The following is a 21,580-nucleotide window of genomic DNA, read 5'->3' on the forward strand; positions in this document are numbered from 1 at the left end:
ATGAATAATTAAAAAAACAATAAATAATCAAATAAATACATTTTTACACCATCATGCTTTTGAGTCTTTCAACAATCCTATAGACTGAACCACTGCATGTAAATAATTAGATGCAGAATATTCAAAATAAAATAGTAAAATAAATGTGTAAAATTGTTTCAGCATATGTAATCAAATAAATTTATAAAACGTACAAAAAAATAAATATTTATTGATTCCTGATTTATTTGGGTAAACTGTATTCATTCAAATGTTAAAGTGTTTGCCTTCTTGACCCCACAGATATAAGTGAATATGAGAATCTTGAAGGCTTTCTGAAAACAAGGATAGAAAAATCCATAAATCAAAGGGTTACAAGCGGAGTTTAAATATGCAAACCAGAATAAAGCATCAAATACATCAGCAGAACTTAAAAAGTTAAAAAAAGGGTCGAGAGCAGTAAGAGTGAAAAAAGGCATCCAGCAGAACAAGAAGACCCCCATGACAATGGCCAGAGTTTTAGCTGCTTTTCTCTCTCTCTGAGCAGAGCTTTGGCTCTTCAACCCTCCAGTCACTCTTTCTGAGATAACCTTTGCTTGTTTTCGTGCAACATGGAAGATTTTCATATACAGAGAGCTCATGATGGCCCCAGGAAGAAAAAATGCGAGAACAGGACATATAAGACCCCATTGTTTGTTAAAAAATACAACACAACGTCCCACGCAGTAAGTCTGCAATATAAGCATCTCAAGTCCAACTGCAGTTATTCCTGAAAATTTAACATAAAAGCTGTATACAACTGAAAACAGCCATATGAAGACAGTAAATACAGTCACAGTGGTGTTTGTGACCCTTATTCTGTATCTTAGAGGGTCACAAATGGCCAGATACCTGTCCACAGATATTAAACCAAGATGCAGTAAAGATGAGATACATAAGGTCATGTCCAAACTAGAATGAACTTTACACACAACATCTCCCAGATACCAGCAGCCTTCAACAGATCGCACCATGCTGTTCGGCATGACTAAAGAACCCAACAAACAATCACAGGCAGCCAGAGAGCGAACGATCAGATGAGTTGGAGACTGCAGATGTTTGAAGTGAGAGATGGAGATGATGATCAGCAGGTTCCCGAAAACTGTGGTGAGGATCATCAGCAACAGGCAAATATACAATCCCACTTGAACTACAGCAAGACGATGCAGTTTCGGACAGGAGTTTGACAAGAGCGGATAGCAGAGCTGAATGTTTTCACTCTCATTTGAAGTCATCACGTCTGCTCAAAATGCTTGGATAATTTTCTTTGTAAACCTAAAAAGGCTGAAAATGATAAAAACTAGGATAAAAATAATAATTTCATGAAATACAGTTTGATAAAGACCAACATGCAAACAAAGATAAACAAATGCATAGTACATGGCCATCTACTGTAAGACTATAAATGTTGCTCAATTATGTCCTTATATATACTTTAATATTCAAAGTAACCCCTTCTACACCTGTCAGTGTAACCCATGGATACAAACACAACACAGCCTCAAAAAAAAAAAGGGGCCAGATCTTTGATGTTCATATACTTAATCTTTATGGAGTGTTTTTGAATATATCAGGCCCTCGTGATAATAATAAAAATTAATAATAATAATAATAATCATCATCATCATCAAAAAATAAGACTATGACAATAGCTGCCATTCACCAGAAGTTGCTCAAAAATATGGATAAATATTTATTTTTCCTTCAAAAAACACATGGATTCCCTACATGACACCTCTATTCATCCCACAAAGCTATAAGAGGCATTTTTAATATAAATAGATATGCTTTATCGGATGTTTTTAGACTTGATAAAATACTAGACAACTACCCATTTGCCTTTTTAGAGCTGCAAATGCCAAATTTAAAATTTCAAACAAACATTTGACTGGATTTGATTGAGTTGTCTGTGTTTCTCATGGCCAGAGCGCACAACGTGGCTGTAGTAGCATGTAGACTGATTTCACGCAGCCGCCATTTTTAAAAGCGAAATTGAGGCTACGGTGGGAACCCGGAAGTATCGTTGGGAGTCACATAGGAACGTTGTGTACTTGGTTGCATGTCTTATCAGTGAAGAGAAAATAACACAAATTTATAATTTACCGCCTTCTGAGTGACCCTAAGGTCTGTTCTAAATGGTGAAAATAAAAGGGATATCAGCTTATTTTCAGCTAATTTAAGGGAAATGGCACTAATTAGTTAACTGTTTCTTTTCCAAACACACGTTTTAGCTGCCATTTATCAAACTTAAGTTAATGAACTGATTCTTTCACTACATTAGACTTGTCATGATACTGAATTCAACGAAAAACCGTCAATTTCCCGCTAACATTTAAGGCACTGTTGATGGCTTTCTTAAACAGCGCTGATTTGCCATTGTGTTCACGAGCTCAACAGAAATGCTTGTGATTGGCCGAGAAGTTCATCACTTCACCTTCTGCTGTTTACAAGTACAAACCCAGACGAGCGATCTGCTTGATGACTCGACTGATCTTCACCGCTGCTTCGTGCTCCAGTCTCTGTGTATCTGCGTTTGCACTGGGTGAAGAGCGATAAACTGAGTGCAAACACAGATACAAGGAGACTGGAGTGCGAAACAGCCGTGAAGATCAGTCGAGTCATCCGTGCTCAGCGGCACTTGAATGTTAGCAGGAAAAAGACGTTTTTAAAACTTCAGTACCGGGACAACACTATAACAGACAACACGAGGGTGTGCTAGAGCGGACTGCAGTGTTTTATCACTCACCGGGTTACATAGGCTGAAGCAGGAAAGCGTACCCAAAGTGTTTGACTGGTGCCATGAGCTGAAGCCTAGGAGAACACTTAAGTGTATTACTCTTACGGATGTTGTTTGATGCTAAATTGCTTTTAATTGTTTCAATTAAACTAACTGAATCATATTAAAGTGATGTTTACACCACTTCTGCATTTTGAAATCTCTACAACAGCTGGATGTTTGTAGTGCACAGCATGTTACTGCAATGTTTACAGTGCTGGTTCTATACTTCCGGGTTTCTTCCCACCGCAGCCTCGCTTTGGTTCTTTAAAATGGCGGCCGCGTGAAATAAGCGTATTCACTGGCCTGTTTTTTTATTCTTCAGGGTGATTGGTCATCTAGCAATTTAGACACAACATCTCCGTTCCCTCCTTTGGAGAATTTGGGTTGCGAAAGTAACCAGGACCTTCCTTATATCTGTGGCTTTGGTTGAACTAAGATCAATGTTTCTCTTTGTTTTCTTCTATATTTATTTATATATTTACATGATGTTATTCATTCCCTAGAATGTGACATCCCCTAATGAATAATGAACATCTGAATAAAAGGCAGTTAATAAGCCAGTGGTTACCAGTTAATAATAAATGACTTGAGACCTAAACTAAAGTGTTACACAATATTTTTATTGAAGCAGCCAAAATCAACACGTGTAGTGGAAAGTCGCACTGGATCTCAACAAACATCTTCTAAGTTTCAAAACAAAGCTGAGGTCTTCGAAGTTCTCAAGTTGAAGCAGTTTATTGTTATAGCAGAGATGATCGATCGAGCTCTCTCCCTCCTCAATGTCCAAAAACCCACAGTTATATACAGTTTTTTATCCTTAGTCATCATGAGATGTGATGTAGCATCACCCTATTCCCGGCTCCAATAGGATCCTAGCTTTTTAATTAATGGCTGTATGTTTTTCTGTTTTTACATATCTTATGAATCATATAGCATGTGCTTACAGTCATGTGTTTGCATATGATCATGTTGTTTCCATACTTTCTAAATGATTCTCTTTATGCATGCTATTTTAGTAAGGGGTTGTTTTTGTTTTGGTCAATACGTACATACATTTGTCTAAATAATGCATACGCTCTGTCTGCATGTCTCTTTTGCATCACTTGAATATATGTATTTCTATAAGTTTTAACAGTGTATTTTAATAATAACCTATATTTTATTAGTGGCAGATTATATAGTGATTACATAATAAAAGTTCCTCTATATGCATCAGAAATTATCCTATACACGCTGCCATCAATACCATTAATCAACAACAAAAGACTAAAGTAAAACTCTTAGATTGAAATTAGAATACATGGCCTTGAGAAAAAAGTTCTACAATGTAAACTGAATCAAATTGACTAATCAGTTGGGCCCAAAAGCAATAGCACAGGGTAGCAAGTAGCAGCAGGTCATTTGCTAGCAGAATTATTGAAACGATGAGGTTCCTAAATGGAAATGGAGCATTTATGAGTGGGCTAGTACAAATTAGCATTCAATTCCTAAGAGTTATTTAATAGTAGTATGCAATATGCTTAAATTCTCAAAATAGAAAAGCTTAAATGATTGCGGTATGAGAGAATGGAGTTGCAAAGGATGTGGTTCCTCAGTATGTTTTGCTATTAATACATTACCTATGATGGATGAGCTCATTTTTACTCTGTGAATATGATTAGAATTTTAAAAACTTACATTAATTAAAAAAAAAAAATCTAACAATTTTCTAAATGAAAAAGTGTTGAATGCAGAACTGTTGCAAACAATTTATTTGTGTTTAATTTAAACAAATTAAATTTAACAAAGTTCAATTGAATTTGTTTGTTTAAATTTAGCCCGAATAAATTATTTACAACCACTTAACGTAAAAAAAATAAATAAATAAAAATTGAGTAAATCCAAGAAATCATCTTTGAATAATTTTTTTCAGTGTACTTGTTTCGGTAATGATAATCCAAAAGCAGTGTAAACCCTCTGACAAGAGAAAATTAACCTGTCATATTACAGCCACTTGAATAACAGGCCCATGTGCTTTTTATTGTAACTTTTTATGTGTGTTTAAGCAGTGCTTTAAATTTTCTGTGGAGGATGAGAACATCAGTCATGAACATAATTTTCCTGCTTTTGTTCATTATTATTATTAGTATAATAATTATGCATGAATATTTAGGACATTATTTGTTCCGCCATGTGAAAAAATCTATTAGAACAATTATTTGTTTTTATTCTAAAATGAATAAAATCCATATTAATGTTTAAATTACAACACAACAAACCTTTAGACACACATTGAGGTAATGAAAACTTCAGTAAAACAAATAATTAATTCTCATGTTGCAATTACTCGTATACTCAGCAGAGAACAGAATTGCCTTATAATTTTTACAATACAAAATTCTTAATTATTTTAATTTTTAAAATAAGTGTCATTGTTTTTGTTGTTTTAATCATTTCATGAGAACAACCCAGTAAATGCTGACTTTTTAAATAGTTTCAGAATGTACTGAATGAAAGAATGAAATAAGCAATTGTGTGCATGTTATACTCATGCAAATGTGTCTAAATTCCTCACCCCACAAAGATAAGTGGATATGAGAATCTTGAAGGCTTTCTGAAAACAAGGATAGAAAAGTCCATAAATCAAAGGGTTACAAGTGGAGTTCAAATATGCAAACCAAATCACAGCATCAAAAATATCAGCTGGTGTAAAAAAATTGAAAAAAGGATCGAGAGCGTTAACTGTAAAAAATGGCAGCCAGCAGAACAAGAAGACCCCCATAACAATGGCCAGAATTTTAGCTGCTTTTCTCTCCCTCTGAGCAGAGCTTTGGCTCTTCAACCCTCCAGTCACTCTTTCTGACATAACCTTTGCATGTTTTCGTGCAACATGGAAGATTTTCATATACAGAGAGCTCATGATTGTCCCGGGAAGAAAGAATGTGAGAATTGGACATATAAGACCCCATTGTTTGTTAAAATACAGAACACAATTTCCCACACAGTAAACCTGCATGATAAAAGTCTCCAAACCAACTGTGTTTACACCTGAAAAAACAACATAAAAGCTGTACACAAATGAAAACAGCCATATGAAGACAATAAATACAGTCACTGTGGTGTTTGTGACCCTTAATCTGTATCTTAGAGGGTCACAAATGGCCCAGTACCTGTCCACAGATATTAAACCGAGATGCAGTAAAGATGAGATACAGAAAGTCATGTCCAAACTAGAATGAACTTTACACACAACATCTCCCAGATACCAGCAGCCTTCAACAGATCGCACCATGCTGTACGGCATGACCAAAGAGCCCAGCAGACAATCACAGGCAGCCAGAGAGCGAACGATCAGATGAGTTGGAGACTGCAGATGTTTGAAGTGAGAGATGGAGATGATGATCAGCAGGTTCCCGAAAACTGTGGTGAGGATCATCAGCAACAGGAAAACATACAATCCCACTTGAACTACAGCAAGACGATGCAGTTTCGGACAGGAGTTTGACAAGAGCGGATAGCAGAGAAGGATGTTTTCAGTTTGAGTCTCATTTGAAGGCTTCATGATGAGATGATTTAAAGATCATTATCCAATGAAAGAAGAGCATGCAGATGCTCAGTACATGCACAAAGCAGCTCAGATTTCTCCATTTATACTTTCAAGTCTGATGTAAACCTCTCTATACTTGTCGGTGTTACCCATAGTTACAAACAATATGAACTCAGGAGATTTACATGTTCACTTCACTGAATTGGAGACTGATTAATGCTAAGGTACACCAAGTTAAATGGCTCATTAAATTTTATTCTTACCTTTTCTCACCACTAGATGGAGCAAAAGCTCACCACAGCACTTTTCTAAAATTGTTTTACTCCGGACACACGCACATACAAACATTTGTCTGATCCTTGACTTTAAGTTTTAAGTTGCTTTATTGGGATGATTTAAATATACTCCCAATAGTACTCCCAAAGCACTTGCTGCATACAAACAGAATAGTGTAAACAAAAAAGCAATTATAATAATACAATCTAGATCTGTGGTCACCAACCCATCCATGGCGATCAACTTATAGATCTTTATCACTCTACCAGTAGATCCCAAAATTGACAGATTGAGGCAAGAAATGCAGAGTGATTAGGGATGTATTAATTCACCTGACTCACGATTTGATACAATTCACGAAACTAATCTCACCATTCACAATTTAATCACGATTTATTTTTAACAAAATAGTTTGAGACAAATTTAAGGTGAAAAGGCCTTTCATTTTTTCTTAAATGTTGCACATTTTTTTGCAAAATATAATATATTTTCTGCAATAACTAAATTGCTATTTTAAAAACTAATTCCAAAGAAGATGAATGATACAAACTAAAGACTCTATATCAATATAAACAAATTAAAACTGTGACTGCTGGGATTTTACATTTTAAATGAGAAATATCAGCTGTTACGTCCCGTGACCGTTTTATTTTTGTTTCTATACTGCAGTTTTTCTTCTATGTTTCCTGATTTCTTTTGTTTGCAGATTGTTGCGACCTGATTCCAATCTTTGCAGCTAATTTCCTGAGCTAGAAAGACTGGCTGCAGCCCACCAGAAGGCAAGAGAGAGGGGACATGACATGTCTCACTTGAGCAGTCCCAGATACAGCTCAAGGCGCTTGTGACTCGTGCACTACTTTGTTTTTTACTTTTATAATGCAAATTAATTTGATGCTAAGCGTAAGGTGTGGCATGTCTTTTTTTTATTTTAAAACTTTTTTTTCTCCTGTTTTGGTGGGTAGGCAGTAAAGGATTTGGATTTGTGCTTTCCAATCCGTCTTATCATGGCCCAATGTTTATCCTTTTCTCATCTTGTTTCTCATAATTTTTTATTAAATATAATCATTTGAATGAGTATTCAACTTTAAATTGATTTTAATTAATGAATAAGTTAACACATTGCTTAATATGAGAATGTTCAGTGCATTTTTCTGTCTCTATTTTAACATTGTTTCCAGGAGACACACACAAACCAGGTCATAGGTCTTGAAGATCTCTCTCTTTCTCCATCTGTCCCTCTGAACGGCGTTCCAATGCAGAGAAGAAAAACACCTGTTCTAGTTGTGCTGATATTGTCTACAATATTATAGCTGTTTGATTGATCTGTTTTTGATTATAATTGATTTTAATGTAATTCCTTTTGTGTGGAGATAGACACTGTGTGTAGTAAGGATATTGTAGCAGACTGTTGATGGATACAGTCTTGAACCAGTTTGATAACGCAGCTGAACGTACAAGAAACGTCCTTGAGTTTTTAACACAGATGGTCTCTTGCGTCTATTGTGTCCCTGGTTTGGCTTTTCACAGGTCAGAGATCAGCTCATAATAACTTAGGGTGACCTCACCGCCAGGAACCATGTCGCCATCCATATCTGGAGTTAGATAAAATACTTCATTGACGCACGCAATTAGAATTGTCTATTTCTGTTGTAACCAGTAAGAACTGCTGGATCCCACCTTTTCTGGACTTGTGTAAAGAGTTTAATTGCTGAATTGTTGTAGTGCAAGTCAGAGCGGCCTAGGAACTCATTGCGAGTGTTGAAGCTGGCTTCTGCGGATGAAACTGCAAACTATCTTCAGTTAAATCTCTGACTCCGGCTCTTCATCTACCAGACTGGTCATTCTATGGATTAAACTGTATACTATCCCTACAGCAGGGGGAAAGGGAAGTTGTATTTTTCTTTCTTTTCGGAATGTTTATTTTGTTGGGGATGTTTAGTTTGTCTTTAAAATAGCTATTTGTCGTTTTGTTAGTTATTTTGGACCCCCATATCCAGAGGTATTATTTCTGTATGTGTGAAAGGGGCTAAAGTCCCTTGCCGATGTAAAACTTTTTCACTGGAGATGACTAGAAAATATGGATGACGCAACAGCGCCTTTTCCTTTGGTTTATGGCTTATTCCATGCCTTAATATCTGGCAAATAAGAACTTACTTTCATTTTAATGTTTAGTAGGTGTTTTAAAATAAAAACCCAACGGTAAATGGTGTAGATAATATATAACATTTACAGCTCTATTTGTTATATAAGATTGGGTTTCTAGAACATTAATATTTTCAAATTCAGTAGATTAACTCAATAACATGTCGAAACTCAAAATGTTAGAGACGTCCTTTAAATCAAGTTCAAATAACGTTACAGGAGATCGATGTGGAGATAACTAATGTTAGGCTTTGTCTTCCTAATTAATATTTCAGAATATAAAAAGAATAACAGCTAGATAGCGAATCCCCCGTATTTTCCCTGTCATGGCTAGGTGTGTATCAGCAAACTATAAATAAAGCCTCATAAAACCCTCACTTTACCTAAAAAAACAGTGATCCATCAGATCCTGTAGGTCAGAAAGTATAGTTTCCTGCTGAACTCATTTTATCATGGGTAAGACAACACACTCCACCTAGAAACACCACCTTATCCTGGTGGAGGGGTTTGAGTGCCTGAGTGATCCTGAGAGCTGTGTTGTCGGGGGCTAATGCCCCTGGTAGGGTCTCCCAAGGCGTAAAGGTCTTAGGTGACAGGTCAGACTAATGCCTAGTTCAGACTGCGTGATTTTAGCCCCGATTTTGGCTCGCCGACAGGTTTTGAGAAATCGCCGACAAATGCCTGAAATCACAGGCAAATCGCTGCTCGTGCACGTAAGTGACAATCACACAGTATGAACTATCAAAGACGCGATCTGAGAGAATCGTCGATGAGTCACCGATGCCTGTGAGATATTTGGCGTGCTAAATATCTGGAGCTGTCGGCGATTCAAATCATGCCGTGTGAATTGAGTTATGACTGAAAATAACATCAGCGATCGCCTACAGCCAATGAGAGAGCAGCATTCACTTGTGTGTGCGTGTGTGTGTATACCTGCTGCAGGCCAGCGGGAGGCTGGGGGAGAAGTTAAAAGTGCTCTTTTTCGGTTTATTTGGACTCACGAAATGGAGGGAAAACTAGTGGAGGTTTGACAGGACTCAGCAGCAACCGTGTCTGTTTGACATTTCATACAGAAAGAAATTAGTTTATTATCAATGTTGAGGAGAAATGGCTAATTCCCTTTAAACCCAGGTGAGCAAACATGTACATGTTCAACCCCATTAAAGGCTTCTTTCTCATTATGTAGTTTTTAACAAAAGATATAATACTTGTTTTTGGCTGTGAGACGTAGTTTGGACGAAGGTGTCGGCGATTCTCCCTATAGTAAAGTCATGCAATGTGAATGTCCATGTCGCCGAACCATCTTGCAGTGTAAACAAAGCAGCGATGAAACGCTTGCCCACATAGTCATGCAGTGTGAAAACATCTGTGACACGACTACTTTGAAAATCTGAACTCGGCATAAGTACGGGTCAAAAACCCCTTAAAAACCATGATGCAGCCAGGGCCCCACCCTGGAGCCAGGACTGGGGTTGGGGCTCGTATGCGAGTGCCAGGTGGCTGGGTTTTTCCCACAGAACCCAGCCAAGCTTAGTTCGAAGGAGTGACGTGGGACCATCCTACCGCAGGCCCACCACCTGCAAGGGGAACTGTAAGGGGCCGGTGCATTGTGGAATAAGTGGTGGTCGAACGTTAGGACCACGACAACCTAATCGTCAGGCACAGAAACTGGCTCTTGGGGTTTTGTTCACGAATGAGGGAAGGATGGAACGTGAGATTGACAGGCGGATTGGTGCAGCGGCAGCATGAATGCGGTCGATATCCCAGTCCGTTGTGGTAAAGAAGGAGCTGAGCCAAAAGTTTCCTTCGCAGTGTGGCAGGGTGCACCCTTTAGAACAGGGGTGTCAAACTCAATTCCTGGAGGGCCGTAGCCCTGCACAGTTTAGTTCCAACCCTGCTCCAACACACTTACCTGTAGGTTTCAAACAAGCCTGAAGGACTCAATTAGTTTGATCGGGTGTGTTTAATTAGGGTTGGAACTAAACTGTGCAGAGCTGCGGCCCTTTTGGAACTGAGTTTGACACCTGTGCTTTAGAAGCTGCTTTGACACAATCTACATTGTAAAAACACTATACAAATAAAGGTGAACTGAATTGAATTATAGGGGCTTAGGAATCGTATGATTGGTGAATCATGAATTGGATAGTGCAAGACCAGCCGCAAGCAATCATAAGCATGTGATCCTCTCGAAATTAGTTTATAAACAAACTTCACAAAGTTCATTATTTTCCTCAAAAAAAACCCAAAGATGACAACGTGAAAGCAGTTTCCTTAATCTTTACAATTGTAAAAAAAAAAAAAAAAAAAAAAAAAGCTATAACTTTTTACCTGATTAAGTGAAGTTTATTCATAAACCAATTTTGAGAGGATCACGTGCTTATGATTTATCACGGCCAGTCTCGCATTTGCTAATCACTATCTTCCAATCATATGAGCCCTAAGCTACTATAAATAGCCTCAGTTTTCAGTTCACTTTATCTTCGTTTGGAAGAAACCCCCCTCCTCCCCTATTCTCCTCCTTTACCTGTGATTGGGCGGCACGGCGGCCCAGTGGTTAGCACTGTGAGCCACACAGCAAGAACACTGGCGGCCCTGGTTCCACAGGACCGGTGGGTGTTTCTGTGAGGAGTTTGTATGTCCTCCCTGTGTCCGCGTGGGTTTTCCCCGGGTTCTCCGGTTTCCTCCCACCATCCAAAGACATTCAACATGCATAATAAGGGGTCAGTTCAGCAGATTTCTGCATGGTGATTGCTTTGGTTAGATCAACGAATTCAGGGGGGAGTTCAAGCTGGACAGGGTTGTTCTCTGAAACAGTCACTGCATTGAGTTAAATAGGTGATATGGTTGTTAGACATTCCTGAATACATAGCTCGCTCCACTGAATGATCTTACCAGTCCTCCATAATATGGCTGGATCATGCTGTAGCCCCGAGTACATCACTTCTCAAGTCTCATTCAATTCTTATTTACTTCTATTGATTTTAACCACAAAGATTAGTCAGTTATGCTGCTTGATGTTCAAACAGGTACTTTCTTATTATCTTATTTTATTCTTATGTATAGTCATAAATACACGTGTACAACAAGTAGTTTGACTGTTTTTTGTTAGATTTTTTTTGCCATTTTTTTTTTTTTTGCAGATATTATTCCTAGTGACTTCCCCATAAGCAAATGAATTGAAGGACCTAACAATTGCAGAAAAGATCTGAACAATTGTAGAATATCATTCCTTATTCTTGCACTGCAGAATAAGGTCAGTAATAGAAATCCTCCCTATCTCCTGAATTAAACGCTGTTGGGAGCAGAGCCATTGACTATACAGTGGAACGCGCTTACAGAGATTTTGCCATATCATACGTAGCCTAAAGGCCCGTGCACAACGAGATGCTTCCAAAGACGTTTAACGCCTCGGGACCAAGTAAAGGGCGCCAATGTGATCATGCAAAATGCCAGGCTTTAAAATGTCAATTTTTTAAGAAAAGTCTAAAGCTCGTTTTTTCTGTTTTGACCTGCTACATTAAAAACTTCTCCACCAATCAGATTGGCACTTTTGTTCACAGCACAGAGCTGCTGAAGTTACAGTAAACAGCACTTGGAGGCGCTCAAATGCAAAAATGTCAATGAGAACGCACACTGAAGAAGATGCCCAGAGACAATAGGCTCGTTTGAGGTGCGCCTCGCCTTGACTGCATTGTAAACGAGGGCATGCACTAAATTCCAGGGGTTTCATTACCACGACGTAAAATGGGCGTGGCTCGGTCGGTGTTTGGGAAACGCCCCCTTAAAAAAAAAACAATACTGAGAGGTCACCGATCATGCGCAGTACAGGTTCTTTTTTAGCGCGGTCATTTCAAACAGGATGATTATGGATAAAGAACCCACCGCGGTGGATAACGAAGGAAAAAAACAATCATACAGGTTATTTTTTGTGTTTATAATGTTATATTTTAAAGATTTCATTAGCAAAAACGGCTGACCTCGTTTTACTCCATTTTACTGTCTCTGCGCTTTTGTACTTCCATTTTAAACCAAATAATAATGGTTGTGGTAAGATTAACCGTGTTTTTGTAGTTTAAAATATGGTATTCAGTCATGTTTAAACAAATCAATACCACATTTTCTGTAATAAATCGTGGTTAATTTTTCTTTCTCGATCTTAGTTAATTAACATAACTCATATTTATTTTCTATTTTTCATTTAAAGTCATCATACACAAAACAACTGGGATCAGGACAGGTATCTGATGTTAACTAATATAAAAGTGATCATACATGAAACCCCTGGGATCAGGACAGGTATCTGATGTTACTGTATATAATATAAAAGTGATCATACATGAAACCCCTGGGATCAGGACAGGTATTTGATGTTACTGTATATAATATAAAAGTGATCATACATGAAACACCTGGGATCAGGACAGGTATCTGATGTTAATATATATAAAAGTGATCATACATGAAACACCTGGGATCAGGACAGGTATTTGATGTTACTGTATATAATATAAAAGTGATCATACATGAAACACCTGAGATCAGGACAGGTATCTGATGTTAATATATATAAAAGTGATCATACATGAAACACCTGGGATCAGGACAGGTATTTGATGTTAATATATATAAAAGTGATCATACATGAAACACCTGAGATCAGGACAGGTATCTGATGTTAATATATATAAAAGTGATCATACATGAAACACCTGAGATCAGGACAGGTATTTGATGTTACTGTATATAATATAAAAGTGATCATACATGAAACACCTGGGATCAGGACAGGTATCTGATGTTAACTAATATAAAAGTAATTATACATGAAACCCCTGGCATCAGGACAGGTATCTGATGTTAATGTATATGATATATAAAGTATTTGGCACAAAAGCCGTGGGATCGGGACAGGTATCTTAAGTTATAACAGTATTAATGTAATCTGAGAGGTATCTTAAGTTAATTTGTTTAATATAACATACACTGACTTCACATGAAACACCTGCGATCAGGACAGCTATTTTAAAGTACTGCATATAAAAGGCATTGGACACGAAACCCCTGCGAATACGTACAGGTATCTGAATCAAACGGCTGTTTTCACAATCTGCGCATGATCCGTGACCTATGCAAATTCACAGATAGGCCACGCCCACCCGATGACGCAGTAGCGGTTACGCTGTACTGAAACCCCTGGAAAAAAGTGCCTGCCGTAAACGAGAGCAGGCGTGCGCAGTAAGAGGAGGGCTCAAAAATTACATCAGAAGTCGGACACCTGCCGAATCTCGCTGTTTAGCCACCTGGAAACGTCACCAGTGGCGGAGATCTCGTTCGCGTTTTTTATCGCAGACGAATGACCTCATGAAAAAATACTATGGTGATTTATAGAAAATATTATAGCATTTATGAACATGTTTATTCAGTATTGGGTTGTGTTTATAGTTGTTGTGATACCAGAACTATAAAATTTAAATAGGCTATTTTATAACATGGTTCAAAAGCACTACAGTATACATTACTATAGTATTTTTTAATGTGGGAGTGGATGCAATAGAAATATCACTGTTTTTACAGAGATGGTCAGAATTACAGAAGATGAACAGCTCATTAACTAAAAGGGTGTATTAAAAATATAATTCTGTATATTCAACAAACGTTAAAAGAATAACAAAATAAACAGCTTATACAGCAAGAAAGCTTTCAAGAATCCTAATTTGGCTACATTATAAATGAAGTAGCCATAGCAAGATGCTTTTGAGTGACAAGTCATGACAAATGTTTGTTTGACAAATAAATTCTTAGGGGGTTAATTATATTGACATGCTTATTAGGTCTATATAAACTGCTTTTACTCCAGCCAGACTAAAATAAATAGCCCAAGACTTTCTCCAGAATAAAAACTATTAGACTGCAGGAAAAACTGTGGAAATGTTCTTGGTCTATTAAACATGACTTTTGACTCCACATACATATACATATACATATGTGTGTGTGTGTGTGTCTTGTTTACTACACCCTTTTTACTTCTCATATGAAACCACACAAAGATGAGGCATAATGACAAAACAGTCTGATTACCTTTGTATTTCTGAATATATGTATATATTGGATTGACTTTAATGGAATAATGCTGCATAAAAATTACAATACAAAATTCACACAAACATACAAAAAGTGAAAATGACAACAAACAGGACTTAAGACTGAGAGAGAAATAAAATACAGCACACACACATCCTAATGATTTATTAATAACATTTAGTTATATTACATAGGTCACGTTATGTTTTACAAAGATGTGTTTTGTTGTTGTTTGCGTGTAAATCTAAATAAATAACCATAAGTAATGCTCTTTATGACTTTTTTTTTTAATTATCAACGAAAATACAAAAGGTATTCAATAAATCCAGGTATAAACCTTAGTTAAACAAGATAATAAAGCTTAATGTGTCAGTCTCATCCAATCAGCATTAAGCTGTGTCGTCAGCCAATCGTTTCCCATCATGCTTTTAGTAACGCAGTCTTTTGAGAGCAACTGCGGCCGACTGCTTTATCCGAGGTACCCGGCTCGCGATCGCGAGAGTTTTTTGGCGCACGTCAGCGTGACATCAGAGCGAGGCGAAGGCAAGGCGGACACAGTTCTAACCGGCATGCATCTTGCGGTGATCACCGGTGATCGATTCTGCGCAGATTTCGGCCAAGTCAAACGAGCCTAATATGAATCATTCCTAGAGCTGGAGCTGCTACTTAAACTATCTATGCTTGTTCGAATCCCCAGTAACTTTAATGACAACCGTGTCAACTTTCTCTCTTAGTCTTCTGTGTTACAAGCAGGTGTCAAAAGCTTAAAGTTGTGTAGTGACATCTAACATCAAGGAGTACACTTCTGCTGGACGGCAATGTAAATCGCTTGGGTTTGAATCCGGAAAAACGTTTTGAAAACCACTGACCATCAACGCAAACAAAAAGTGTCCCTGTGTGTACGAGCCTTAACAGTGGTTCAAACAAGATAAGGAGCAAACAAAAGTGTTTAAGACTCACAGTAGGTTTAGGTTTTTACATGTTTATTTACCATGGTATGTAATGGCATCTTTAAAGTTCTTTAATAGTACTATTTCTTCTATTTAGAACTATATACCATTTAACTTTTAAACTATAACTGCTCATTTGTTAATTTTAAACCATGCCTTTTCACCTCTTTTAGCAATTTAACAATGTTTAGACATGATTTGGTTCAGTAAATGAGACTTCTATTAATCAGTGAGATCCTAAACAGAAAAACTGTTTAAAAAATTACATCAAAATGTCTGTTTTTTTCTCTAAAAGAGGCACATTTCAATGCAAACCCAAGTGTTATCCAGTTGAAGTTAAGTGTATCCAGTTAAGTTTTATGTATTAAAATGGTTTTACAATGCTTATATGCTTGTATTACGTGCAGGATATTTAGTTTTATTCAAACTGAAATGTTTTTGACCATAGTAACTTAGCATGTGTCATATAGCATCTCACCAATATAATAATGCAATAATATTAAATTATTAATAAAAAAAATAATAATATAATATAAAATTATATTAGCTTTTTTTATATTAGCTTTTAGTAATTGTAGATATGCATACATGTGTTAAAGGGTTTCAGCATATTTGAAATTGAAGAAGTATGTAAAAATATTTAATGTAACGTCTTGTTGAGCATAAGAGCTGTATTCATTCAAAAGCTAAAGTGTTTGCATTTTTGACTCCAAAGGAATATGAGAATCTTGAAGGCTTTCTGAAAACAAGGATAAAAAAATCCATAGATCAAGGGATTACAACTGGAGTTAAAATACGCAAACCAAAATAAAACATCAAAAACTTCAGCAGAATTTAAAAAGGTGAAAAAAGGGTAGAGAGCAGTAAAAGCACAATACGGCAGCCAGCAGAACATGAAGACCCCCATGACAATGGCCAGAGTTTTAGCGGCTTTTCTCTCCCTCTGAGCAGATCTTTGGCTCTTCAACCCTCCCTTCACTCTTTCTGACATAACCTTTGCATGTTTTCGTGCAACATGGAAGATTTTCATATACAGAGAGCTCATGATGGCCCCGGTAATAAAGAATGTGAGGAATGGATATACAGCCCACTCTTTGTTAAAAAACAGAACACAACTTCCCACACAGTAAGTCTGCAATATAAGCATCTCAAGTCCAACTGCAGTTATTCCTGAAAACACAATTGAAAAGCTGTACACAACTGAAAACAGCCATATGAAGATGATAAATACAGTCATTGTGGTGTTTGTGACCCTTATTTTGTATCTCAGAGGGTCACAAATCGCCAGATATCTGTCCACAGATATTAAACAGAGATGCAGTAAAGATGATATACAGAAGGTCACATCAAAACTAAAATGAACTTTACACACAACATCTCCCAGATACCAGCAGCCTTCAACAGATCGCACCATGCTGTACGGCATGACCAAAGAACCCATGAGACAATCACAGGCTGCAAGAGACTGAACGATCAGATGAGTTGGAGACTGCAGATGTTTGAAGTGAGAGATGGAGATGATGATCATCAGGTTCCCGAAAACTGTGGTGAGGATCATCAGCAACAGAAAAACATACAATCCCACTTGAACTACAGCAAGACGATGCAGTTTCGGACAGGAGTTTGACAAGAGTGGATAGCAGAGAAGGATGTTTTCAGTTTGAGTCTGATTTGAAGTCATCACGTCTTGGATAATTTTCTTTTTAATCATAAAAAGGCTGACAATTACTAAAAGTTGAATAAAAATAGTAAATTCATTAAATATATTTTGATAAAGACCGACATACAAAGAAAGATAAACAAATACATAGTACAAGTCCATCTACAGTAAGATCATAAATGTTGCTCCGTTATGTCCATATATATACTCTAATGTTCAAAATAACCCCTTCGAAACCAGTCAGTGTAACCCATGGATACAAAAACAACCCAGCCTCAAGTGATTAGCAAAAAAATCATAAGACCAGATCTGTTAGGCCTTTATGTGACAGAGAAATAACCTGTTACATCAGGCACTTATAATAATAATAATTATAATAATTATAACTAGAATTGTACATTTCCTAAAGGAAATGTGAATGGGGTTTGCGTGGCAAATCGATGGGGTACAATGTATTTTTATTGGTTGCTAGGGTGTTCTGAATCGTTGCTAGGATGTTCTGAGTGGTTGCTAGGTGGTTGCTAAGGTGTCCTAAGTGATTGCTATGTGGTTGCTAAGGTGTTGCTAGGCGGTTGCTAGGATGTTCTGAGTGGTTGCTAGGCGGTTGCTAAGGTGTCCTAAGTGGTTGCTAGGTGGTTGCTAAGGTGTTGCTAGGTGGTTGCTAGGGTATTCTAAGTGGTTGCTAAGGCGTTGCTAGGCGGTTGCTAAGGTGTCCTAAGTGGTTGCTAGGTGGTTGCTAAGGTGTTGCTAGGTGGTTGCTAGGGTATTCTAAGTGGTTGCTAGGCGGTTGCTAGGGTGTCCTGAGTGGTTGCTAAGGTGTTGCTAGGTGGTTGCTAGGGTGTCCTGAGTGGTTGCTAGGTGGTTGCTAAGGTGTTGCTAGGTGGTTGCTAGGGTGTTCTGAGTGGTTGCTAGGCGGTTGCTAGGGTGTTCTGAGTGGTTGCTAGGCGGTTGCTAAGGTGTCCTAAGTGGTTGCTAGGTGGTTGCTAAGGTGTTGCTAGGTGGTTGCTAGGGTATTCTGAGTAATTGCTAAGGCGTTGCTAGGCGGTTGCTAGGGTGTCCTGAGTGGTCGCTAGGCCCTTACTAAGACGTTACTAGGCGGTTGCTAGGTGGTTGCTAGGCGGTTGCTAGGGTAATTTGGGTGGTTGCTAGGCAGTTGCTAGGGTACCCTGGGTGGTTACTAGGCAAGCCTCACATACTTGTCTGATGAAATATTTATACTTAGTAAGCATTTCTAGCAAGTTACAGTACATGGCTAGTCAATATTAGCATGTAGCTAGTCACTGCTAGCATGTGTAGCATATAGGAAGTTCCGTTTGCTAGCATGAGTCAAACGAGCCAATCCCCAAGTCTCTACGATGTTCTGATGCTGAGATATAGCTGTTGATGAATGGTTGCTAGGGTACTCTGTTTTGTTGCTATGGGCGAGATTACAGAGTGAGCTTGAATGTGGTTGGCTGTCTAAGTCAAAAGAACCAACCCCCATCTCTCTATGACAGTGCTATGCAAAGATATGCATCTAGGCCTATTTTAATGGAAGTCTATGGAATCAGTTTGGGGGCGTGGCTTGTGAGCTTCATTATCATATTGAGATGCTCATTGGTTGTCTTAGTCAGATGAGCCATCCCCAAGTCAATAGGACATTGCTAAGCAAAGATATGCATGTAGGCCAGCTATAATGGCAGTCTATGGGATCAATTTGGGGGCGTGGCTTGTGAGCTTCATTATCATATTGAGATGCTCATTTGTTGTCTTAGTCAGATGAGCCAACCCCCAAGTCAATAGGACACTGCTAAGCAAAGATATGCAAGTAGACCAGTTACAATGGCAGTCTATGGGACCAGTTTGGGGGCGTGGCTTGTGAGCTTCATTGTCATATTGAAAAGCTCATTGGTTGTCTGAGTCAGATGAGCCAACCCCCAAGCCAATAGGACACTGCTAAGCAAAGATATGCGTGTAGGGCAGTTATAATAGAAGTCTATGGGACCCATTTGGGGGCGTGGCTTGTGAGCTTCATTATCATATAGTGATGCTGATTGGTTGCCTGAGTCAAATGAGCCCACCCCCATGTCTCTATGACACTCCTATGTAATGTTATAGATGTGTGACCTTTATAATGGAAGTCAATGGGATCTGCAATGGGACATCCCACCCCATGTTAAGTCAATGGGGCAGTTAGAGGGGTCTTTAAATGGTCTGGGGGGCGTGGCTTGTGAGCTTCAAAATCATAATGAGATGCTGATTGGTTGCCTGAGTCAAATAAGCCCACCCCCAAGTCAGTATGACACTGTTATGTACTGTGATTGACATATGACATTTATAATGGGAGTCAATGCAATGAATGGAAGTCAATGGCCAATATAAAGTCAATGGGGACCACTTTGGGACGTCCTAGCACCCCAGGGGAACAGCCTATACCCCCTTTCGGGGTATGTTCTCACTTAGGCTGCAACCCCCTACAGATGTTGTGAATCCCATATTTCTATGAAATTCACAATGGACGCAGTGATTGGTTAAAGTTCGGCTCCATGTAAAGTCAATGGAGACTTTGGGACGTCCTAGCTCCCCAGGGGTACAACATTTACCGCCTTTCGGGGTGTGGTTTGAAGCCTCCTATAACCCTCTCGAGATGTCGCGAATCCTATGTCTCTACAAATTTCGCTGTTGGCGCTACGGCGATTTCCGGGAATAGTATCTTACGAGTGTCTAGAAAATGAATGGGAGTCAATGGGGCCCATGTAAGTCAATGGGGACCACTTTGGGACGTCCTAGAGCCCCAGGGGTACAACTTATACCCCCTTGCGGGGTATGTTCTCACTTAGGCTGCAACCCCCTACAGCTGTTGCGAATCCCATATTTCTACGAAATTCACACTCGGCGCTGTGATTCTTCAAAGTTCGGCTCAATGTTAAGTCTATGGGATTTTTGGGGGGGGTTTTTTGGCCCCTGCGGGGCCAAAAAACCCCCCACCCCTTATAAAAGTCATAGCACACCATTCCCGATAAGACCGCACGATTTGAGCCCACTTTCAAGGGTCTGGGACGAAAGCTGCGGGACTAGTTACGCGCCGAAAAATAGGACGGAAGAAGGAAGAAGAAGAAGAAGAAGAAGGAAGAAGAATAACTAGAATTGTACATTTCCTAAAGGAAATGTGAATGGGGTTTGCGTGGCAAATCGATGGGGTACAAAATGGTACTAAACTGGGCAAAATAGCAATAAATGCGGAGAAATGATTCAATTCATGTGTTTATGTGGTTGCTAGGGTAATGTAAATAGTTGCTAGGGTGTGGCAACGCCTTTGTAGTAGGTGAAGACAACAGAGATTTGATCAACCTGCATCAAAAGAACCCAAACCCTGTCTTTCTACGATATTCCAGTGCTAAAATATGACTTGTTCATGTTGTTTTATGGTTGTTAGGGGGCTTAAAGTGGTTGCTAGGGGGTGTTTACAAATTTGTTATGTCACTAATGAATACCGACTTGATAGGCCGAGTAAAATGAGCCCACTATCAAGCTTCTACGACTTACTAATCTAGATATTGATGTCAGCCATTTTGTGTCCATGTTAAGTCAATGGGGATTTTTCGATGTCAGCCATTTTGTGCCAATGGCAGCCATTTTGTGGCAATGTTATGTCTATGGAACCATTTTGGGATGCATTTTTGCCTGTAAAGGCAGCACTTTACCACTGTGGACTACATGCTAATCCTGTTAATGATCAACATGTTGCTAGCATGATGCTAATCGTGTTAGCATCATGCTATCAACATGCTAATTGAGTTGCTAGCATCATGCTAACATGCTTAACATGTAGCTAGCATGATGCTAATTGTGTTAGCATCATGCTAGCAACATGCTAATGGAGTTGCTAGCATCATGCTAACAGGATTAGCATGTAGCTAGCATGATGCTAATCGTGTTAACATCATGCTAGCAACAGTGCTAGGGTGCTCTGAGTGGTTGCTAGGTGGTTGCTAAGGTGTTGCTAGGTGGTTGCTAGGTGGTTGCTAAGGTTTTGCTAGGCGATTGCTAGGGTGTCCTGAGTGGTTGCTAAGGTGTTGCTAGGCGGTTGCTAGGCTGTTTTGAGTGGTTGCTAGGTGGTTGCTGAGGTGTTGCTAGGTGGTTGCTAGGGTGTTCTAAGTGGTTGCTAG

The 21,580-nt window shown here is 38.7% G+C and overlaps 3 protein-coding genes across 4 annotated transcripts; all 3 read right to left on the reverse strand.

Annotated features, from left to right (window-relative positions):
• Nucleotides 1-242: 242 nt before the first annotated feature.
• Nucleotides 243-1,254, reverse strand: taar12g (trace amine associated receptor 12g). The gene has a single exon (NM_001082908.1). The coding sequence runs from the start codon at nt 1,251-1,253 to the stop codon at nt 243-245; it is 1,011 nt and encodes a 336-aa protein (NP_001076377.1). The 5' UTR covers nt 1,254.
• A 3,972-nt stretch (nt 1,255-5,226) lies between these two features.
• taar12f (trace amine associated receptor 12f) lies at nt 5,227-6,414 on the reverse strand. Of its 2 annotated transcripts, none has more exon segments than NM_001130671.1 (1): nt 5,227-6,414. In NM_001130671.1, a coding segment is annotated over 1 exon segment (1,014 nt). In that variant the 5' UTR covers nt 6,339-6,414; the 3' UTR covers nt 5,227-5,324.
• A 10,037-nt stretch (nt 6,415-16,451) lies between these two features.
• taar12a (trace amine associated receptor 12a) lies at nt 16,452-17,484 on the reverse strand. The gene has a single exon (NM_001083109.1). The coding sequence runs from the start codon at nt 17,481-17,483 to the stop codon at nt 16,452-16,454; it is 1,032 nt and encodes a 343-aa protein (NP_001076578.1). The 5' UTR covers nt 17,484.
• Nucleotides 17,485-21,580: the final 4,096 nt, after the last annotated feature.

This window comes from Danio rerio, chromosome 20 (assembly GCF_049306965.1).
Source record: "Danio rerio strain Tuebingen ecotype United States chromosome 20, GRCz12tu, whole genome shotgun sequence".
In the NCBI taxonomy this organism is placed as follows: Eukaryota; Metazoa; Chordata; class Actinopteri; order Cypriniformes; family Danionidae; genus Danio; species Danio rerio.

Bases quoted from the DNA above. Each gene is read 5' to 3' on its own strand.
- taar12g (NM_001082908.1), bottom strand. From the start codon at position 1,253: ATGACTTCAAATGAGAGTGAAAACATTCAGCTCTGCTATCCGCTCTTG.
- taar12f (NM_001082907.1), bottom strand. From the start codon at position 6,338: ATGAAGCCTTCAAATGAGACTCAAACTGAAAACATCCTTCTCTGCTAT.
- taar12a (NM_001083109.1), bottom strand. From the start codon at position 17,483: ATGATTAAAAAGAAAATTATCCAAGACGTGATGACTTCAAATCAGACT.